We start from the raw sequence: 21,282 nt of genomic DNA on the forward strand, positions 1-21,282 counted from the left end.
TAAAGATCTTTTTTATTTTTCATTTTTAGAGTTATATTCTATCCCTTCAGAGTAGTTAACCTTATTTTTGGTATATATATATATAATAAGTTGTTTTCTCTTTAAAGTTTTGGGATATAGTTTCTTCTAACAGACCAAAATATACCCTACATCTCTAGTGTATGGCTTTGTTCTAGTTGCCTACCTGATCACATTCTCTCCCTTTTTTTTTTTTAATCCTTTCTTTTTTTCAATCAACTTCTTCTCAATTCCTTTTATAAAATCTTTTATAATTTTCATCTTTACAGTCATATTCCATCCCTTCATCGTATTAAACCTTATTTTTGTACATATATAAGTTTTTCTTTCTTTAAAATTTTGGGAAGTACTTTCTTCCAACAGACCAAAATACACCCAGAATCTAGTGTGTGGCACTAATCTATGCACCAGCCTGATCATATTTGATCATATTCTGTTTTTTTTTTTCTTTCCCTTTCTTTTCCCCCAGTTTCAGGTCTCTTCTGATTTGTTTAGTGTATATTTTTCTGGGGTCATTGTTACCCTGTAGCATTTTGTTCTGTCATTCATCTATTTTCCTCTGGACAAAATGACAAGATGGAAAAAAAATCACCTCAAAAAAAAAGAACAAGAGGCAGTACCGACTGCCAGGGACCTAATCAATATGGACATTAGTAAGATGTTGGAACTAGAGTTCAGAATGATGGTTTTAAAGATACTAGCTGGGCTTGAAAAAAGCATGGAAGATATTAGAGAAACCCTTTCTGGAGAAATAAAAGAACTAAAATCTAACGAAGTCGAAATCAAAAAGGCTATTAATGAGGTGCAATCAAAAATGGAGGCTCTAACTGCTATGATAAATGAGGCAGAAGAGAAAATTAGTGATATAGAAGACCAAATGATGGAAAATAAAGAAGCTGAGAAAAAGAGAGATAAACAGCTACTAGATCACTAGGGCAGAATTCGAGATAAGTGATACCATAAGATGAAACAACATTAGAATAATTGGGATCCCAGAAGAAGAAGAAAGAGAGAGAGGGGCAGAAGGTATATTGGAGCAAATAATAGCATAGTACGTATAACATTGTGTAAGTATAGCTTGTACAATGTGATGATTTAATACATGTGCATATTGTGAGATGTTTACCACAGTAAGATTATTGAACACATACTTAAGTTTACATAACTACTATTTGTTGTTGTTGTTATGGTAAGAACATGTAGAATCTTTCATAGCAACTTAGTTATCTATAATCACCATGCTGTATATTATATTTCCAAAACTTATTCTTATAACTGGAAGTTTGTTCCCTTTGACTGAACATCTCATTTCCCCACTTTCCAGCCCCTGGCAACCACTGTTCTATTCTGTTTCTATGAGTTTGGTGGCTTTTTTAGATACTACATATAAGTGAGATTATTTGGTTTTGTCTTTCTCTGTCTTATTTCATTCATCATAGTTCCCTTAAGGTCCATTCATGTTGTTTCAAATGACAGCATTTTCTTCTTTTTTATGGTTGAACAATATCCCATTGAGTTTACATATATGTGTATATATACATATATATATATGCATATATATATATATGCACCACCAAACTCATGTATATATATATGACATATATATTATTATATATATCTATATGTCTATAGTATATATGTGTGTGTGTGTGTGTCTCTCTCTCTCTCTATATATATATATATATATCTGTATATGGACGCTTAAGTTGCTGTTGTGGTAATGCTGCAGTGAACATGAGGGTACTGGTATCTCTTTGAGATGGTGATTTCATTTCCTTTAGATATATACCCAGATATGGGATTGCTACAGCACATGGAAGTTCTGCTTTTAATTTCTTGTAATAGCTATACAGTATAAATTTATATTTGTACCAACAGTGCATGAGGATTTCCCTTATCTCTGCATTTGATGTCTCTTGTATTTTTGATAATAGCCACTATAACAGATAATGAGATGATATCTCATGGTGGTGATTTGTAGTTCCCTGATGATCAGTGAGGTTGAATACCTTGTCATGTACTTGTCCATTTGTATGTCTTCTTTGGAACAATGTCTACTCAGGATCTTTGCCATTTTAAAACTGAATTATTTGTTTTTATGTTACTGAGTTATATGATTTCCTTATATGTTTTGGATGTTAACGACTTATCAGATAGATGGTTTGTAAATATTTTCTCTCGTTCTATAGGTTGCCTTTTCATTATGATGTGGTTTTTTGTTTTTGTTTGTTTGTTGTTTTGTTGTTGTGCAGAAGCTTTTAAGCTTAATGTAGTGCCACTTACTGATTTTAGTTTTAGTTGGTTGTGCTTTTGGTTTTTAGTGTCATATTGAAAGAATCCTTAGAAGATGTCAATTCCAATGTCAAGGAATTTTTTCTCCATATGTTCTTTTAGGAGTTTTATGGTTTCGATCTTACATTTAAGTGTTTAATCCATTCCAAGTTAATTGTTGTGAGTTGTGTAAGAAGATAGGTGTCTGGTCTCATTCCTTTGCATGTGAGTATCTAATTTTCCCTGCATTTTTTATTTATTTATTTATTAAAGTGATAAATCTTTGATTTATTTTTAAGTGTAACTTTTATTTTATTTACAGTGTTACATAGTTTCAGGTGTACAATATAGTACAATTCCATGTATCACCCAGTGCTCATCACAAGTGCCCTCCTTAATCCCCATCACCTATTTAATCCCCAACCCCCATCTTCTCTGGTAACCATCAGTTTGTTCTCCATAATTGAGAGTCTGTTTCTTTGTGTGTCTCTCTCACTCACTCTCTCTCTCCCTTTGCTCATTTGTTTTGTTTCTTAAATTCCACATGTGAGGGAAATCATACGGTATTTGTGTTTTTCTGACTGACTTATTTCCTTAGCATTATACTCTCTAGCCCCATCCATGTTATTGCAAATGGCAAGATTTCATTATTTTTAAGGCTGAATAGTATTATAATATAATATGGTAATGGTATTTATGGCCGAATATATATCACATCTTCTTTATCCATTCCTCAGTTGATGGACAATTTGGCTGCTTCCCTATCTTGACTATTGTAAATAATGCTGATATAAGCACAGGGGTGTGTGTATCCCTTTAATAGTGTTTTTGTATTCTTTGGGTAAATTCCCAGTAGTGCAATTGCTGGATTGTAGGGTAGTTCTATTTTTAACTTTTTGAGTAACCTCCGTACTGCTTTCCATAGTGGCTTGACCAGTTTGCATTCCCACCAACAATGCATGAGGGTTCCTTTTTTCTCCGTATCTTCACGAACACCTGTTGTTTCTTGTGTTTTTTATTTTAGCCATTCTGACAGGTGTGAGATGATATCTCACTGTAGGTTTGATTTGCATTTCCCTGATGATCAGTGATGCTGATCATCTTTTCATGTGTCTGTTGGCCTTCTGTATGTCTGCTTTGGAGAAATATCTATTCCTGTCTTCTGTCCATTTTTAAATTGGATAATTTATTTTTTGGGTGTTGAGATTTATTAGATCTTTATATATTTTGCATACTAACCCTTTATCAGATATGTCATTTGTAAATATCTTCTCCCATTCAGTAGGATGCCTTTTGGTTTTGTTGATTGTTTCCCTTGCTGTGCAGAAGCTTTTCATTTTGATGTAGTCCCAGTAGTTTATTTTTGCTTTTGTTTCTCTTTCCTTAGGAGAAATATCTAGAAAAAAGTTGCTACAGCCAGTGTCAAAGAAGTTACTGCTTGTGTTTTTGGTGTACTTGTAAATAGGATTGTTTTCTTAATTTTTCTCTTTCCACTGCTTCATTATTGGTATATAGAAATGCAACAGGTTTCTGTACATTGATTTTGTACATCCATTATGATTTTTTTCCTGCGACTTTACTGACTTGCTGTGGCTAGGACTTCAAATACTGTGTTGAATAGAAGTGGTGAGAGTGGACATTCTTGTTCCTGACCTTAGGGGGAAAGCTCTCAGTTTTTCCCCATTGAGGATGATGTTTGCTGTGGGTTTTTCATATATGGCCTTTATGATGTTGAGGTGTGTTCCCTCTAAACCTACCCTGTTGAAGGTTTTTATCATGACTGGATGTTGTACTTTGTCAAATGCTTTTTCTGCATCTATTGAAATGATCATATGGTTTTTATCCTTTCTCCTTTGCATCCTGAAAATAAATCCTATCTGATTGTGGCGATTAATTTTTTTAATGTATTGTTGAATTCAGTTTCCTACTATTTTATTGACAATTTTTGCATCTTTGTTCATCAGGGATATTGGCCGATAGTTCTTTTTTTAGTGGTGATTTTATCTGATTTTGGTATCAAGATAATGCTGGCCTTACAGAATGAATTTGGAAGTGTTCCTTTTTGTTTTTTTGAAATAGCTTGAGAAGAATAGGCATTAACTCTTCTTTAAATGTTTGGTAGAATTCGCCTGTGAAGCTATCTGGTCCTGGACTTCTGTTTGTTGGGAGTTTTTTGATTACTGATTCAATATCTTTGCTAGTATTGGTCTATTCAAATTTTCTATTTCTTCCTGTTTCAGTTTTGGTAGTTTATATGTTTCTGGAAATTTATATCTTCCAGGTTGCCCAATTGGTTGGTATCTAGAATTTTATAATATTTTCTTATAAGTTTTTGTATTTCTGTGGTGTTGGTTGTTATTTCTTCTCTCTCATTTGTGACTTTGTGTCCTTTCTCTTTTCTTTTTGACAAGTCTGGCTAGAAGTTTATCAATTTTATTAATTTTTTCAAAGAACCAGCTCCTGGTTTCATTGATTTGCTCTATTGTCTTTTTAGTTTCTATATCATTTTTCTCTCTACTGTTTATTATTTCCTTCCTTTTGCTGATTTTAGGTTTTGTTTGTTGTTCTTTCACTAGCTTGTAAGTTTAGGTTGTTTATTTGATTTTTTTTTTCTCACTTCTTGAGGTAGGCCTGTATTGCTATTAACTTCCTTCTTAGAACTGCTTTTGTTGCATCTCAAAGGTTTTGGGCCAGTGTGTTTTCATTTTCATATGTTTCCATGTACTTTTTTATTTCTTTTTTTTATTTCCTGGTTGAAGTATTCATTGTTTAGTGACATGTTTTGTAATCTCCACACATTTGTGTTCTTTTCAGATTTTTTATTATAGTTGATTTGAGATTCTATGGCCTTGTGGTCAGAAAAGATGCATGGTATGAGTTCGATCTTCTTGATTTTGTTGGGGCTGGTTTTGTGGGCTATTATGTCATCTATTCTGGAGATTTTCATGTGCACTTGAAAAGAATGTGTATTTTGTTGTTTTAGGTTGGAAGGTCCTGAATATATCTTTTAAATCCATGTGTTCCAGTGTGTCATTCAAAGCCATTGTTTTCTTGTTGATTTTCTGTTTAGATGATCTGTCCATTGATGTAAGTGGGATGTTAATGTACCCTACTATTATTATATTATTGTCAATTAGTTCCTTTATATTTGTTATTAATTGTTTTATGTATTTTGGTGCTCCTATGTTGGGTACATATTTACAATTGTTATATCTTCTTATTGGATTGTCTCTATTATTATATAGTATCCTTCTTTGTCTCGTTACAGTATTTGTTTTAAAGTCTATTTTGGTGAAATAAGTATTGCTACTCCAGCTTTGTTTTGACATCCATTTGCATGATAGATGTTTCTCCATCCCTTCACTTTCAATCTTCAGATGTCTTTGGATCTAAAATGAGTCTCTTATAGGCAGCATATAGATGGGTCTTATTTTTTTTTCCCATTCTTCACCTTATGTCTTTTGATTGGAGTGTTTAGTCTATTTATATTCAAAGTAATTATTGATAGATACGTATTTATTGGCATTTTGTGGTTGTTTTTGAAGATTTTCTCTGTACCTTTCTTGTCTTTTTCTCTTTCATGTTTTGTTGTTTTTCTTTAGTGAGCTATTTGAATTTCTTTCTCTTTATTCTTTCCCTCTTTATTACTGGTTTTGATATACGGTTACCTTTAGGGTTCTGTATAACCTCCTCTGCATATTAGCAGTCTATATCAAGTTGATGATCACTTAAGTTTGAACCCATTCTTTACTACTCTGCTCCCCATGTTTTAGGTTGGTGTCATATTTTATATCCTTTTCTTTGTGAGCTCCTTGACTGATTTTTTACAGAAATTTTTCGTTTTTACTGCTTTTGTGTTTCCTCCTTTATAGTGTCACTTTTGGTCTCTCTTTTCCACTAAAAGAGTCCCCTTTAATATATCTTGCAGGGCTGGTTTAGTGGTCACAAACCCCTTTAGTTTTTGTTTGGGAAACTCTATCTCTCCTTCTATTCTGAATGATGCCTTGCTGGATAGAGCATTCTTGGCTGCAGATTTTTCCTATTCAGCACTTTGAATATATCATACCACTCCCTTCTGGCTTGTAAATTTTCTGTTGAAATGTCTCCTGCTAGCCTTATGGGCTTTCTCTTGTAAGTTAGTAACTTCTTTTGTGTTGCTGCTCTCAAGATTTTTTTCTGTATCACTATATTTTGCAAGTTTAATTACATTATGTCTTGGGGTGAATCTGCTTTTATTGATTTTGATGGGAGTTCTCTGTGCCTCCTGGATCTGGATATCTGTTTACTTTCCAGATTAGGGATGTTTTCAGCTATTATAAATTATAAATAAATTTTCTGCCCCCTTTTCTCTCTCTTCTTCTGGGACTCCTATAATATAAAAATTATTAATTATGTTTAATGGGGTCACTGTGTTCCCTAAATCTATTTTCATTTTGTGTAATTCTTTTTTCTCTTGTTCAGCTTGATTACTTTCCATTACTCTACTTCTGCCATCCTGCTATTCATTTCGTCAAGTATTTTTTTTCATTTATTGAGCCCTTTTTCTCATCTATGTTATTCCTTATCTCTGTGTTGAGAGTCTCATTCATGTCTTCCATTCTTTTCTCAAGTCCAGTATCCTTAAGATCATTGCCCTCCTCAGAGCTGGCCTGCTTAGGTTCCACTAACACCAGAGTGAGCACGGACAGCCCACAGCAGGCAGAGAGTCAATGTAGACAAGTGCACTGAAAGGAAAAGTGACTCAGACACAATAGCAGGGAATAAACACCATACATAGGATACTGTCCTGAAGTGCCAGGTTCTGGTAAACAGAGGACATTGCACTGCAGGGCATTCCAGGACCTCTTCTTCATAAAGTCAATACTTTCAAGAGTAGAAAACATAGCTGACTTCCTTAAAACACTGAAATAGCTACAAGAGAGGGAGACAAAATAAGGAGTTAAAGAAATTTACCGCAAATGAAAGAACAGGACAAGGCCCCAGCCAGAGATCTAAGCAAAACAGATATAAATAATGCCTGATAGAGAATTTAAAGCAAGGATCACAAGGAATTTGGGACTGGGGTGGTGCCCAACATGACTTATGGAAGAGACTGTCCCATCTCCTATGTCAAGTTCATCATCTATGCATGTTTTTTTTTCCCTGGGCTCTCTATTCTGTTCTCCTGATTTTTGTGTTATGTTTTTATGCCAGTACCATACTTTTTTGATTATTATAGCTTTGTAATATAGTTTGAAATAATGAAATGTGATGCCTCCAGCTTTGTTCTTTTTTTTCTCATGGTTGCTTTGGCTCTGCAGGATCTTTTGTGGATCCATAAGAATTTTAGGATTTTTTTTTTCTGTTTCTGTGGGAAATGCCATTGGATTTTGATAGAGTTTGATTGAATGGATATTTTAACAAAATTTACTCTGCTGATTCATGAGCACAGGATATCTCTCCATCTATTTGTGTTCTTCAGTTTCTTTCATCAATGTCTTGTAGTTTTTGATGTATAAGTCTTTCACTATCTTGGTTAAATTTATTCCTAAGTATTTTATTCGTTTCATGCTATTGTATTTGTGTGTCATCCTTATGCAGGGGCAATGCTAATTTTCTCTGTATTGTTGCAATTTTAGTATATGTGCTGTGGAAGCAAGCACTTTTCCATTTTATTATACATGGGATTGTTTTGTCTGATAGAAGTATAGGTACCTCTAATCTCTCTTTCCATTTGCGTAGAATATATTTTTCCCTCCCTTCACTTTGAGCCTTATGTGTCTTTAAAGCTCAAATGAGTCTTTAGTAGCATATAGTTGCGTCTTTTTTTAAAAAAATCCATTCAGCCACTCTATACCATTTGTTTGGAGAACTTAATCCATTTATATTTAAAATGATTATTGGAAAAAAATAAAATTATTATCGGTAGGTAAGGACTTAGTAATGCCATCTTGTTGATTATTTGCTGTCTGTTTTATATTTCTTTTGTTCATTTCCTCCTCTCTTCCTGTATTTCTTTATGAATTGATGATTTTCCATAGTGGTATACTCTGATGCCTTTCTTCTTCTCTTGTGTATCTACTATAGGTTTTTTTTTTTTAAGATTTTATTTATTTATTTGACACACAGAGAGAGAACACAAGCAGGGGGAGCGGCAGGCAGAGGGAGAGGGAGAAGCAGGCTCCCCGCTGAGCAGGGAGCCCGATGTGGGACTCGATCCCAGGACCCTGGGATCATGACCTGAGCCAAAGGCAGACGCTTAACCGACTGAGCCACCCAGGCATCCCTCTACTATAGGTTTTGCTTTGTGGTTACCTTAAGGCTTACACAAAACATTTTATAGTTATAATAGTATAATTTAAGCTGATTAACAACTTCAATCATATACAAAAACTCTACCCTTTTATTCTTTTCTTATTATGTTTCTGATGTCACAATTTACATCTTTTTATATTGTGTATCCATTAGTAAGTTATTGCAGCTATAGCTATTTTTCATGTGTCTTTAATCTATACACTAGAGTTAAGCAATTAGCACATCACTATATTATAGTATTGGAGTATTCTGAAATTGACATATACTTATTTTTACTGATGTGTTTTATTCTTTCAAATGTTATTAATGGAAGTCTTTTCATTTCTGCTTGAAGAGCTCCTTTCAGCATATCTTGTAAGGCAGATCTGGTGGTGATGAACTCCCTCACTTCGTGCTTGTCTGGGAAACACTTTCTCTCTCTTTCATTTTAGAAGGAAAACTTTGCTGGCAAAGCTCTTGGGGTCCTCTACAGAGCAGGCCACTGGGAATTGTGATCACTTTCTTTGTATGACTATATTGGTAGCCTCTGCCCTTCTTCCTTGTTTGAAGCCATTTCCATAAGTCTTGCCTTTGCCTGTCTCTGAGTAAGATGAAACCAGAACAGGTCATTTGTGCAGTGCCTCAAAAGGGCATGGAAGCTGTTCTCTCACCCTGTTCTCCCTTTCCTGGTGAGGGGAACTATTTCAAGCTGGAGTATTCCCTCTTGGTGCTGAGCAATGTTGGCCTGGTGAATGGGATGATGCAGTCAAAATGAAACTGTCTTCCTTCCCTTTTTGTGGGGTTATTCATGGGCTTTTTTGTTCCACTGTGTTGCTGAAGTTTGTTGAATGGATTCCTGAGCTCTCCCAGAACTATTTTTGTTTGTTCATAGCCATCTAACTATTGAACTTCATTGTAGGATGGAGGCTAGAGTCTCCTACTCCATTGTTTTGGTAATGTTACTCTGGACAGTTTCTCAATGTTTGCTTTTAATAGCTGAATGCTATTTTGAATACCTTCTTTTGATAGTTAACCCAACTGAAGGACCAGAGAAAACATCTAAATATATTCTACTGTGGGTTTTGGTTAATATTTGAATTATAGTTGCTTTTGCAAGAACAATACTTTTACAACATAGTTTTACATATTATTTTGCTTATTTAAAAAATTTATATTAACTGCTCATTGTAATTTTTGTTTTCTTTTTTAAAGACAATGCCACATCACAAGCTTTGGTTCTGTTTGGTGCCCCTAAGGAAGGCATTGAGATTTTTCATGAAAATAAAATGACAAATACTGAAGGTAAGGACTGAATGTAAGTTACATAGTTATCTTTGTAAGCTATATTTACATTTAACATTAGTTTGTGATGTTCATGTTATATTTTTATTAAGAAATGAACCATAAATATCACTAATAGTTAATATAGTAATGATATATAATATTAAAAGTACAATGTTATAATCTATTTTATTAATAATATGTTAATTATATTTAAGCTGTAAGATTTTTTTTATAATTTCAGAAATGTTGAATTTTTAAAATAAACATTTTCTTTATTGCTTATGCCAAGACTAGCAGGTGCTAGATCCTTTCCAGTTCATTGAGGATATGTTTATTAGAAGAAAAAAAGAAGGAGGACTAATATTTTTGTGGTGTGAAATCCAGAATTAAGAATCTATGAAACATTAGCTCTATAAAACATTATGTGGAAAGAGGTAGAAAGAGATGACAAAATGCATAGATTTCATGTATAGGGGCTTATGCTTATTTATTTTCAGTTTATTTTGTTGAAGAACTCTATATTAATCAAAAAATTCTCATCTTGATTTTGGTAAACTGCTCTGGAGATTGTCAGTTTGACAGGATAAAATTGGGATAAGGTGACATTCTGATTCTTCATCTATTTCTCTCTCATATCTTTTATCTTCTCTCTCTCTAGAAATGTTGATTAGAATTTTAATCTCCTGGCTTAGGGTTTATTGCCATAGTTTGGACAAACTTTTTAAAATATCAAATGATTTGTTTATGAAACAGTTAATTCAAGACACTGGAATATACATGTACTAGTAGGATATAGAGTTATTTAAGACATGATTCTTATATGGAGTGTATAATCTTGCAGGCCAGATAAAATATAACTATAAACAATTAGTACAACACAACAGAAAAGAATGGTTATATAGAGTAATAGCAGAGATGGCACAAGGTAATTGAAAGTTTCTGTACCCAATTCCAATGTATAGGCATGGGGTCTCCCCACTACCAAGCAATTCTTGGACATGATCAAGGGCCCTACAATTCAGCTCAGTTCTGACACTGTCTACCTGGAAATAGAGTTAGATCCCACAAGTTAAGGGCTTAGTGCTACAAGGCTTCCCCTCCCCCCACCGCAGAGGCCAATCAAAGGTCCAGGTTATCACCTGTGCTTCTGACCAACTAACAGAGGTTCCAGTGAAACCCCCTCCTTAGGTTTGCTAGAATGGCTCCTAGAACTCAGAAAAACATTTTTACTTACTAGATTACTGGTTTATTTAAAAAGGATGTAACTTGGGAACAGCTAGATGGAAGAGATGTATAGAGTAAAGTAGTAGAAAGGGTACAGATCTCCCATGCCCTCTTTGAGTTTGCACTCTCTGCAAATCTGCACGTATTCATCAACCTGGAAGCTCTCCAAACCCTGTCCTTTTGGGTTTTTGTGGAGTCGTCTTTATATAGGCATGATTGATTAAATCATTGGACATTGGCAATTGATTCAACCTCTAGCCCCTCTCCCTTCCCTGGAGGTCTGGAATGGGACTAAAAGTACCAATTCTCCAATCATGTTCTAACTTTCCAATCATATTTCTTCCTGTTCTCTTGCTTGTCTTTTCATTCATTTAAATATCTGTTTGAGGGGCGCCTGGGTGGCTCAGTTGTTGGGCGTCTGCCTTCGGCTTGGGTCATGGTCCCAGGGTCCTGGGATCGAGCCCCACATCGGGCTCCCTGCTCTTTGGGAAGCCTGCTTCTCCCTCTCCCACTTCCCTTGTGTTCCCTCTCTCGCTGTGTCTCTCTCTGTCAAATGGATAAATAAAATCTTTAAAAAAAAAAAAAGCTTTAAATATCTGTTTGAGGAGTTGAATGTTTTGTCTTTGATGAAGTCTAATTTATTATTTTTTTCTTTTATGTTTCTCCTCCCTCCGTTCCTTCCTTCTTTCCTTTCTGCCTTCCTGCCAGTACTTTAAAGATATTTTTCTATTATATTCTGGCTTGCATTTTTTTTTTCTGATGAGAAATGTAGCAGTTATTCATACCCATGTTCCCATTATGTTATGTTCCCTTTTGTTCTCTGGCTACTTTAAAGAATTCTTTTTTATTATTGTTTTTCAGTAATTTGACTGTGATATTCCCAGATGTAGTTAGTTCTCTTGATATTTTAATTGTTTGGGATTTGCTGAGCTTCTTAGATATGTGTTTTTTCATCAAATTGTGAAATAATGTGGCCATTATTTCTACAAATATTTTTCACTCCAAATTTCTTGTTTTTGAAGAACCTTAACCTTACACGTTAGATTATTTGATTTTTGTCACAGTTTTTTGAGGATCTGTTCTTTTTTCATTTTTCTCTCTGTTCTTTAGATTGGATGATTTCTGTCATTTCATCTACACATTCACTGAGTTTTACCCTGTCCATTTGTTGTCAAGGCCAACCAATATATTTGTTAATTTAAATTTTCATATTTGCAGTTCTAGAATTTCCATTTGGTTCATTTTCATAGTTTTCATTTTTATACTAATCTTATATATTCACTTATTAAGGCCATATTTTCCTTTAATTACTTGAACATATATTTTTTTTACCTTTTGAACATATTTAAAATAGCTACTTTAAAATCTTTGCTGTATATACATAGCTTGTGGGCCAACTTGGTTTCAGTTTCTACTGATTTTTTTCTAGACTTTTAAAACATTTTCCTGTTTTTTTGTATGATTTAATACTGGATATTTGTGTAGTACATTGTGAAGACTCTGGATTCTGTTATCTTTCTCTGAAGGAAATTATTTTTCTAGCAGGCAGCTCAGTCAATCATTTGATCAACTTAAAAGTAGTATATGCTTGGTTTTATGCAAAAGTGCATATATATATGTGTGTGTGTGTGTGTGTGTGTCTGCACACACACTCTCACACACACAAGGAATTTACCAATCCCCTCTAATTTGGCTAAATTTTGTCTCCTCCACATATTATATTATAGCTTGATTTTAAACTTTTTTGGGTGGGTCTAGAGGAGGCTCTTACTCTAATGTACAGTCCTTCTTCCTAAACTGTAACACAAGAGAGTATTCTGAGGCATTGATGAAGTCTCTACATTCTGTCAGTACTGGACTTCTAAGGTTTTCTCCTCATCCCTCGCCAATACTCTTTTACCAACACCACTCAGCCTCTAGTGTTTTTGTTCCTTTCTCAATCCCATAGCATATGTTCTCTATTAACCTTCAGGTAATTTTGCTCTGCGTACACATACGGTCTAGCCCTTATCTACAGATGCAGAGAGCATTCTCAATTGGATTTCTGGGGGTCCTTCTCTGCACGGCTATGTCCTTTTCAGTTCCCTGCCCTGAAGATTCTGTCTCCATTACCCATGGTACTAGTCTTTGCCCTTTATCTCAGCAGGATTTCCATGCTCTTTTCTTACCCCAGATCTCTATATTGTAGTTGAAAAATTGTCCCTTGGCAGAAAGCATGGTGATTTTGGGGCTCAACCTAATGAATTTTCCTTTCTTAGGAATCAAAAGCGGGCATTCCTGTTTTCTAATGTCTGAAAACAGTTGTCTCACATATTTTTTCCAGACTTGGAAGACTGAATCTTTATCAGTTACTCCTTCACAGATGGTAGTGGAAATACTGATTAATGGGGTTTGTGAATGAAGATTTGATAAAGTTGAGAGAACAGAAGCCAGTTTACAGCATGGTAAAATTAAAAAAAGAGGGATTTATTCATTCACTCATTTATTCAACAGTTTTTTAAGGCACTAAACATAGTTTCTCTCCATAAACAATGTAGAACTTCATGGGGAAGATGGATGAGGAAACAGATAAATGTGACACAGTTGAATATTAATAAAGGGATAGAAAATGTTATGGCTAGGTGTAGCCAAATGTCTGAAAGATTCAAGAATTCCTCATAGAGAAAGAGCCATGTAAACTGCATAGAAATTTCAGTTTGAAGAAGAGACCAGGATATGAGAATATTGTGGCTGCTGGTATAGATTGCTCATTTGAAAAGAATTGTTAGTCAAAGCAAAATTTACTTTAAGATAATAGCCGTAGGAAGTTGTCAGACACAGTAATAGGAAGACCTGTGATTACTTAAGGGAAGCAAAACTAAATACATTGAAATTGCAGATTTTGAAAAGACTGAAGGGAATGGAGATAAGGGAACACTGAACAGAGCCATTTATGTAGTGGTTAAGAGTAGATGCAGTCTAGTCATCTCCGACTCGAGTCTATGCATATTATTTTATGTATTTAGTGATAAGTGTCTTCAACCTTGTAAGGTTCAATGAAAAGAAGGTAACTCTAATATCATGGAAAGGTCACCCCTTGCCCCCCGATACCCCGAGTGGGTAACAAAAACTTAAAGGGAGCTTTGTTTCTGTAAAAAAAAAAAAAAAAAAAAAAAGGTACTTCCTGTTCATCAAACAGGCTTTGCAAAGAGTAGAAATTATTTCTAAACTTGAGAGTATTGACTTTTTCTACATTTTGGAAAGAAAATCAGGATGTTAAAAAGGATAACAGAATGTGAAAAACAAATCTGTGTTGAGAGAAGTTTTCTCCTGAGTACTAAGTTCACATAAAGGGATGATACAATAACTGGGGTGATGAACATAAAGGAACCACATATTAAAAGCAGGAGAGAAGGAAGTATGGGCTGGGTGAATAAATTACATAAGGATCACATTTACAGAGCAAGGAGAGTTGGCAGTTTATGAACATAGTATTTTTATTTCATTTCCCCACATAATCAGCCGGTCCATATTTTTCCTCAAATGGAAGTTTCATGTTGCAGAGCCTCAACAAACCACAAGTGTAGCCTAGATCCAGGAAGATCTTACTTACCTCTTAGGCATTGATTCTGAGCAAGGAAGTTAAAGTTGGGCAGATGTTTAGAGAGGATGAAAGTCTTGCCTGAGCTTACGTCTTTAAAGACTCACCCTGAGGGGCACCTGGGTGGTTCAGTCAATTAAGTGCCTGACTCTTGATTTCAGCTCATGTCCAGATCTCAGGGTCCTGGGATTAGAGCCCTGTGTCTGTCTCCAAACTCATTGGGATGTCTCCTTGAGGATTATCTCTCTCCCTCTCCCTCACTCTTCCCCCCCAAAAAAAATTTAGATAAATCTTTAAAAGAAAATAGAGTCACCCTGACAATTTGTGCATAGGCTTCACAAGGAGGAGTTCTGTCAATATGCTTGGCTAAAATCATTAGTTAGTTGTATCATGAAATTTTAGGTAAAAAGGATTTTATATAACACCCCACCAACCCATTCATTTATTAAGTGAGAAACCTGAGATTGGAGACTGAGTAGTTTTAACTTAAGTATAGTTAGTTATCACTCCAGTCAAAAAGTGAATGAACCTGGACATCTAGTTTAGTGATCTAGGGTGTCTCTTTAAGCTGGGTAGAATTAAAAAGAAACAGAAAGGAAAGTTTTAACTTATACTACATCTGTATTAGAATAAAAACAGTGATAATGACTCCTGAATTCTGGTTCTGGGTTGTGCTACTTATGATGTCATGTCTTTTATAGATTTTTAGTGCAGATTTTAACTTCATAGTATTTCATTTTCTCCACTTTACCATATATAAAATGTTAATCCTAAACCATGAGGTGCTATGAAATTAATTAGTATTCACATGATAGGTTTAGAGTAATACGTGCCGGAAAATGTTAAATGAGTCATTACTATCCTGTTTTCTCCACATTTAATGAAGCAAAACAAATGTTTTGAGTATAAGGACAACTGCTTGGTTGTTAAATGTGTGTCAAAACCTTCTTATTTCTAGAGGGAAGGGCAACATGCCCTTTTCAAGATATTTGGATAGGAGATCAATATGTAATTTTCACCAGCTTGTTCTTTAGTCCTATGACTTTTATGGAGATGAAAATACATATCTATGCATGACCTAAAGAGGAAAGATGGAATATAACACACAAAATATCCATAGCAAATATATGTGTTTAGTATAGTCAGAGCAAACTAAGATACATTAGAATATCAGGACTGATATCTTGAAGGAACAATCAAAATTCAAAAACAAATGAAAATATGAAGCATTTGAGATGCCCTGAAATATATTTTTAGGACTGCTTTTCTTTATTTTACTATCTTTTTAAAAATATAAAAACAACCTTTAAAGTATAGCTTATACTCCAAAGCCAAGGAGATATAGTTCAAGACTCAGCTTTCTCACCTACCAGCTCTGTAGAAATGGACACATTATATAACTTAACTTCTCTAAGCCTTTGTTCCTTATCTATGAAATCAAGGTAATAATCCCATTTCACAAGATTGTTGTGAGGATTAAATAAAATGTGGAATCAAAAGTATTTAGCATAGTTCCATGATTGGCACATATTTTTAGTTCTTAAAAAATGTTGAAATATATATGTATTATATAATATATGAGTTAGGGTAAATGCTTTTGTTTATAAGTGAAGGAGGTACACTATTTTCACAGAGATTGTGCTTTTGGAGGAGGGGTATTATGAGACTTTATTTAAAAGATATTTAGGGGTGCCTGGGTGGCTCAGTCATTAAGTGGCTGCCTTCAGCTCAGGTCATGATCCCAGAGTCCTGGGATCAAGCCCTGCATTGGGCTCCCTGCTCAGCGGGAAGCCTGCTTCTCCCTCTCTCACTCCCCCTGCTTGTATTCCCTCTCTCACTGTCTCTCTCTCTGTTAAATAAATACATAAAATCTTTTTTAAAAAAGATATTTAAAAGATTCCTGTTTAAATAAAGGTATTTACTGTCTGGGTTGGCAGTGAAACAAAAAAGCACAGGCAACAGCATAAGTTCTCTGTTCTTCAAGGTCAACTGAAATGAGGACATCACACTGTTCTCACTGAGGCACCAAGCCTATTTTGTGTCTTGCATTTAAGATCAGTGATTGCAGCTATAATCCAGCCCAATAGAGTCCTTAGAGGCAAAAGGACTGCAAGTAAGCACTTTGGTGGAGTTTCATGGACAACTTTGCTGTGCTTCTGCAACCTTCAGTTGATTCGGGACATGCCAGGATTAGAATCACTGAGGCACATCGGACTGAGTGGATTTTATGATGAGTACAACTTGAATGCTATAGTGGGAACATCAATCACTCTTTGCATGAGACTCCAATTTTCAGAAATGGAAGGTAGAAAATGAGGTTATTATAAGGATGAAGGGGACCTGCTTTTATTTTTTTTTTTTTCTAGCAAGAGAAGTTCATGCTGGATTTAAAGAAGAACTTCTTCAATGCATGAGTGGTTGGATATTTACACTGGAAGATGTGGACTCTCTTTGAAGGGAGAATTTAAAATATATTTCAAAGTCATTTTTTAAGTGATTCAGGAACTATTTAGAAACAATTGGATTAACTGGTTTTCTGCCTTTTTTCTTTAGGTTTTTTTTTTTTCCAATGTTCATGATGTTATGGAACACTTTATATAATTATATAATTTTAATATCATTATTCTATTTTCTGAAATATTTATCAATTTGTTTATTAAAGAAATTTAAAAAGTATTAGTATTAATAAAGCAGAATATCGTTTGCATATTCTGAACATCAGTTTACTATTTTGTATGTAACTATTAACTAATTTCTGTCTGCTTTATTTTTAAGGGGTGAATAAAGCCATTTACTTTAGCTATCCATGTCGACGGCAAAGCTGTGCTTTAGTAAACATCCCAGCACCATGTGTCAACAAAATGATTTCACACATTGAAGATTTGGAATCTAAAATACAAGAGCATTTGAAACGGGTAAGATTTAAAATGCTAACATTTTTGTAATATCTATAGAGACTATAATGGCTGTTATTTATAGAACTCAGGGAGTAATTTTTTTTAATGATATTGGAATATTTTATAGAATTTTTGCTCAGTTGTGTAATTTACTAATCTAGACATGTTTTTGATAGTCTCACTTCATAAAGGTGAAACGACCTTACTAAATAGATTTTTTCCCTACCTGTTTGTTCCTAATCCGGAAGCAATCATGCTAAGTAGTAATTTACATAAGCCAACTTGACTAGTAAATTAAATAGTATTTACATCGTTTTTAGGGACACTAAACTGATTAGATGATTAGATGAGTAAATTGGTGTGTAGAAGGACAGTGTGCCCTTTTTAATGGGTTATTTTGTTCTAAAGAAATGCTTAATAGGTCTGTTGAAAGAGAATGTAATGATTCTTCTTCACCTGTTTGCCTTTATTATTCTTAAGGGACTTCAATCTTGAAATCACTGTAACTTTCAGTTATCTTCAGATGATTTAGGAATGATAAATACCTTCTCACAGCTTTTATTAAGATTATTCTGAACAATTAGTGCAAAATTAGATTGCCCAAGCAGGAGGATAAGTTTGTGCTATTTCTCTTCCCTCACCACCATTATTGGATCTGGCTCTGAGAAAGTTCTGATGGAGCAGTCATGATGCATCATGTAGGGTGATGTCTCCTTCAAGAGGCATTAGAGTTCAGTCCTTAAAATTGCAGACTTTAGAGCCACATGTTCTATGACCTTAGATAAAAATGGAGGTAATGACATTGTGTTGGACAAAATGCCAGCATATGATATACACTCAATATATATTAACTATTGTTATTTCTATAATACTATCATTTTATATTAGTATTATATTTATTTATATTTATTATATTTATTTTTGTTCCTTCTTTGTTTCTCCATATCAGCATGCCTTTTCAGAAAATGCTTTATGTGTCATAGGTCTGATGGTGTCCTGGGCTTTGAGAAATATTGTTAAGTAGATAGAAGAGAATTAATCTTTATTGATATGATATGCTGTATACTTCACATGTTTTTTAATTAATGATTAGGCTTTTCTTAATAATGAAAATAGATTTACAGATGTTTTAATAATTCCAATAGCTGTGATTATAATAGCTATAATAGCTATATTCATAATTATAATTGCTCAAAACTATTTTTAAATGGTTATTCTTTTTTTTCTTAAAGATTTTATTTATTCATTTGACACAGAGAGAGAGAACACAAGCAGGAGGAGCAGGAGAGTGAGAAGCAGGCTTCCCGCTGAGCAGGGAGCCCGATGTGGGGCTCGATCCCAGGACGCTGGGATCATGACCTGAGCCAAAGCCAGCCGCTTAACCAACTGAGCCACCCAGGCGCCCCTTAAATGGTTATTCTTTTATCTAATTGATAGATGGGGAAATAACAATTTAAACAGTTGAGAAACTTGTCCTAGATCACGAGATAGAATTGGGATTTGAACCCACTGTCTGTTATCAAAACCCATGTTTTTTTACCCAATTCCACTTGGGATTCTGAGCAGCTGATAAACTGTTAAACACTATGGATAATAGGCCAGCTAAAAGATTACTTTAGATAAAATAATTCACAAAGTAAACTGAGATATTTTATAGCTTATCTTCAGGAAAACTGAAAAAAGCATTTCTTAAATAAATATGTTAGGAAAATGAGCCAGCTGAATAAATAAAAAGGCCTTATAAAGACCAGCATCTTGGGGTGCCTGGGTGGCTCAGTCGTTAAATGTCTGCCTTCGGTTCAGGTCATGATCCCAGGGTCCTGGAATCGAGCCCTGCATCGGGCTCCCTGCTCTGCGGGAAGCCTGCTTCTCCCTCTCCCACTCCCCCTGCTTGTGCTCTCTCTAGCATGAGTGTGCTCTCTCTCAAATAAATAAATAAAAATTAAAAAAAAAAAAAAGGACCAGCATCAGAGTGACTTGCTTTTTGCTGTCTTCTGGTGCTTAGCTTAGAGCCTGATACATAGTAGGTGCTCAATAAATGTCTGTTGAATGGAAAAAAAATGAGGACCTGAAGCAGAACCTTTGTTTTCTAGATACATCTGAGACACCTATCCACCCAATACAGTAAAGAGCTACCATTTACCAAGCATTTGCTATTTTCTAGGGGTGTCTGGGTGGCACAGTCGGTTAAGCATTTGACTTGGTTTCAGCTCAGGTCCTGATCTCAGCATCCTGAGATCTAGCCCCATGTTGGGCTCTGTGCTCAGTGCAGTGTCTGCTTGAGATTCTATCTCCCTCTGCCTCTGCTGCTATCCCCTGTGCGTGCAGTCTCTCTCTCTCTTTCCCTCTCAAATAAAAAATCTTTAAAAAAAAGTAAAAAAACAAAAAACATCTGCTATTTTCTAGTAACTTACCAAATATATATTTCTGTTTTTGTGCTTCACAGGAATCCTATTTTATTGGTAAAAATTCTAATATTTAGGAAAGTCCAGTAATTTATACATCATCATACAGGTAGTAAGCATTAGAGTTAGAATTTGAATCGAGTTCCTTCTGACTCCAAATCCCCTTTCAGTTTTTATTTTGTAATCCTTAAGGGCAAAAGAAGGCCTTAATTCTCACATTGACATGGAATGTTAGTTGGTATTTTGACAACATGAAGTACACAAATAACGTCAGATAAATATACTTCTAGACAAAAACTGTAATAATGATAATAATGTTTAACAAGTAAATATAGACAAACTTTATTTGAAAGATTAATTGTGAAATTAATGCTCATAACTTTTTTTTAAAAAATTCAGGACTTATTTTAGGCTTTTTCTATTTTCTAAATTTAAAAAAATGTTATTTTATTTTATTTTGACTACATATTTGGTATTTAGATTTGCTAGTGTTGAATTGATAAAAGAGTATATTTGTAGAGTATATTTATTTATGTTTCTTATGCTATATTTTTTATTTAGGTCACCACAACTATTCAACTATTGATTAGACATTTAATTATATTTGAATTAATATTTTGGGAATGAAATGGTAGCCACCTATCTTATTTAAAGATGATTTTTTTTTTTCTCTGACCTACCAAAATGAAAAGAACTTTACAATATTACTTGGAAAAATGAACTTTTTGTAGTACTGGCTAGACAACTTTACATTCATAGTCTTTATTGAAAATTTTTTTCTTTTTTCTTTTTTTAAATTTTATTTTATTATGTTATATTAATCACCATACATTACATCATTAGTTTTTGATGTAGTGTTCCATGATTCATTGTTTGCATATAACACCCAGTGCTTCTTTCAATACGTGCCCTCTTTAATACCCATCACCAGGCTACCCCATCTCCCCACTCCCTTCCCCTCTAGAACCCTCAGTTTGTTTCTCAGAGTCCATAGTATCTCATGGTTCGTCTCCCCCTCCAATTTCCCCTCCTTCATTTTTGCCATCCTACTATCTTTTTTTTTTTAACATATAATGTATTATTTGTTTCAGAGGTACAGGTCTATGATTCAACAGTCTTACACAATTCAGAGCATTCACCATAGCACGTACCCTCCCCAGTGTCCATCACTCAGCCACCCCATCCCTCCCACCCCCCACCACTCCAGCAACCCTCAGTTTGTTTCCTGAGATTAAGAATTCCTCATATCAGTGAGATTATATGATACATTTGATGGCTACATAATATTCCATTATATATATATATATATATATATATATATATATATATA

The 21,282-nt window shown here is 34.4% G+C and overlaps 1 protein-coding gene and 1 pseudogene across 8 annotated transcripts in view; one reads left to right on the forward strand and one right to left on the reverse strand.

The window, feature by feature from the left end:
* CCDC178 (coiled-coil domain containing 178) overlaps nt 1–21,282 on the forward strand; it is a 427,560-nt gene that overhangs the window by 31,801 nt on the left and 374,477 nt on the right. For 6 of the 8 annotated variants that reach the window (XR_012379920.1, XR_012379921.1, XM_025886654.2 and 3 more), the window contains 2 exons: nt 9,775–9,864; nt 17,426–17,565. Coding sequence is in view for 5 of the 8 variants with exons in the window: in XM_025886654.2 (XP_025742439.1) it covers nt 9,775–9,864; nt 17,426–17,565 (230 nt within the window). In the remaining 3 variants the exon portion in view is untranslated. Of the gene's footprint in view, nt 1–9,774; nt 9,865–13,393; nt 13,515–17,425; nt 17,566–21,282 lie in introns of those variants that run through there. The other 2 variants (XM_073897976.1, XM_025886655.2) reach the window with 1 other exon arrangement.
* On the reverse strand, nt 7,819–7,931 carry LOC112835414 (U6 spliceosomal RNA; annotated as a pseudogene).

The sequence above is a fragment of the Callorhinus ursinus genome, unplaced genomic scaffold (genome assembly GCF_003265705.2).
Source record: "Callorhinus ursinus isolate GAN/ISIS: 27379988/994484 unplaced genomic scaffold, GSC_fseal_2.0 scaffold11, whole genome shotgun sequence".
Taxonomy (NCBI): Eukaryota; Metazoa; Chordata; class Mammalia; order Carnivora; family Otariidae; genus Callorhinus; species Callorhinus ursinus.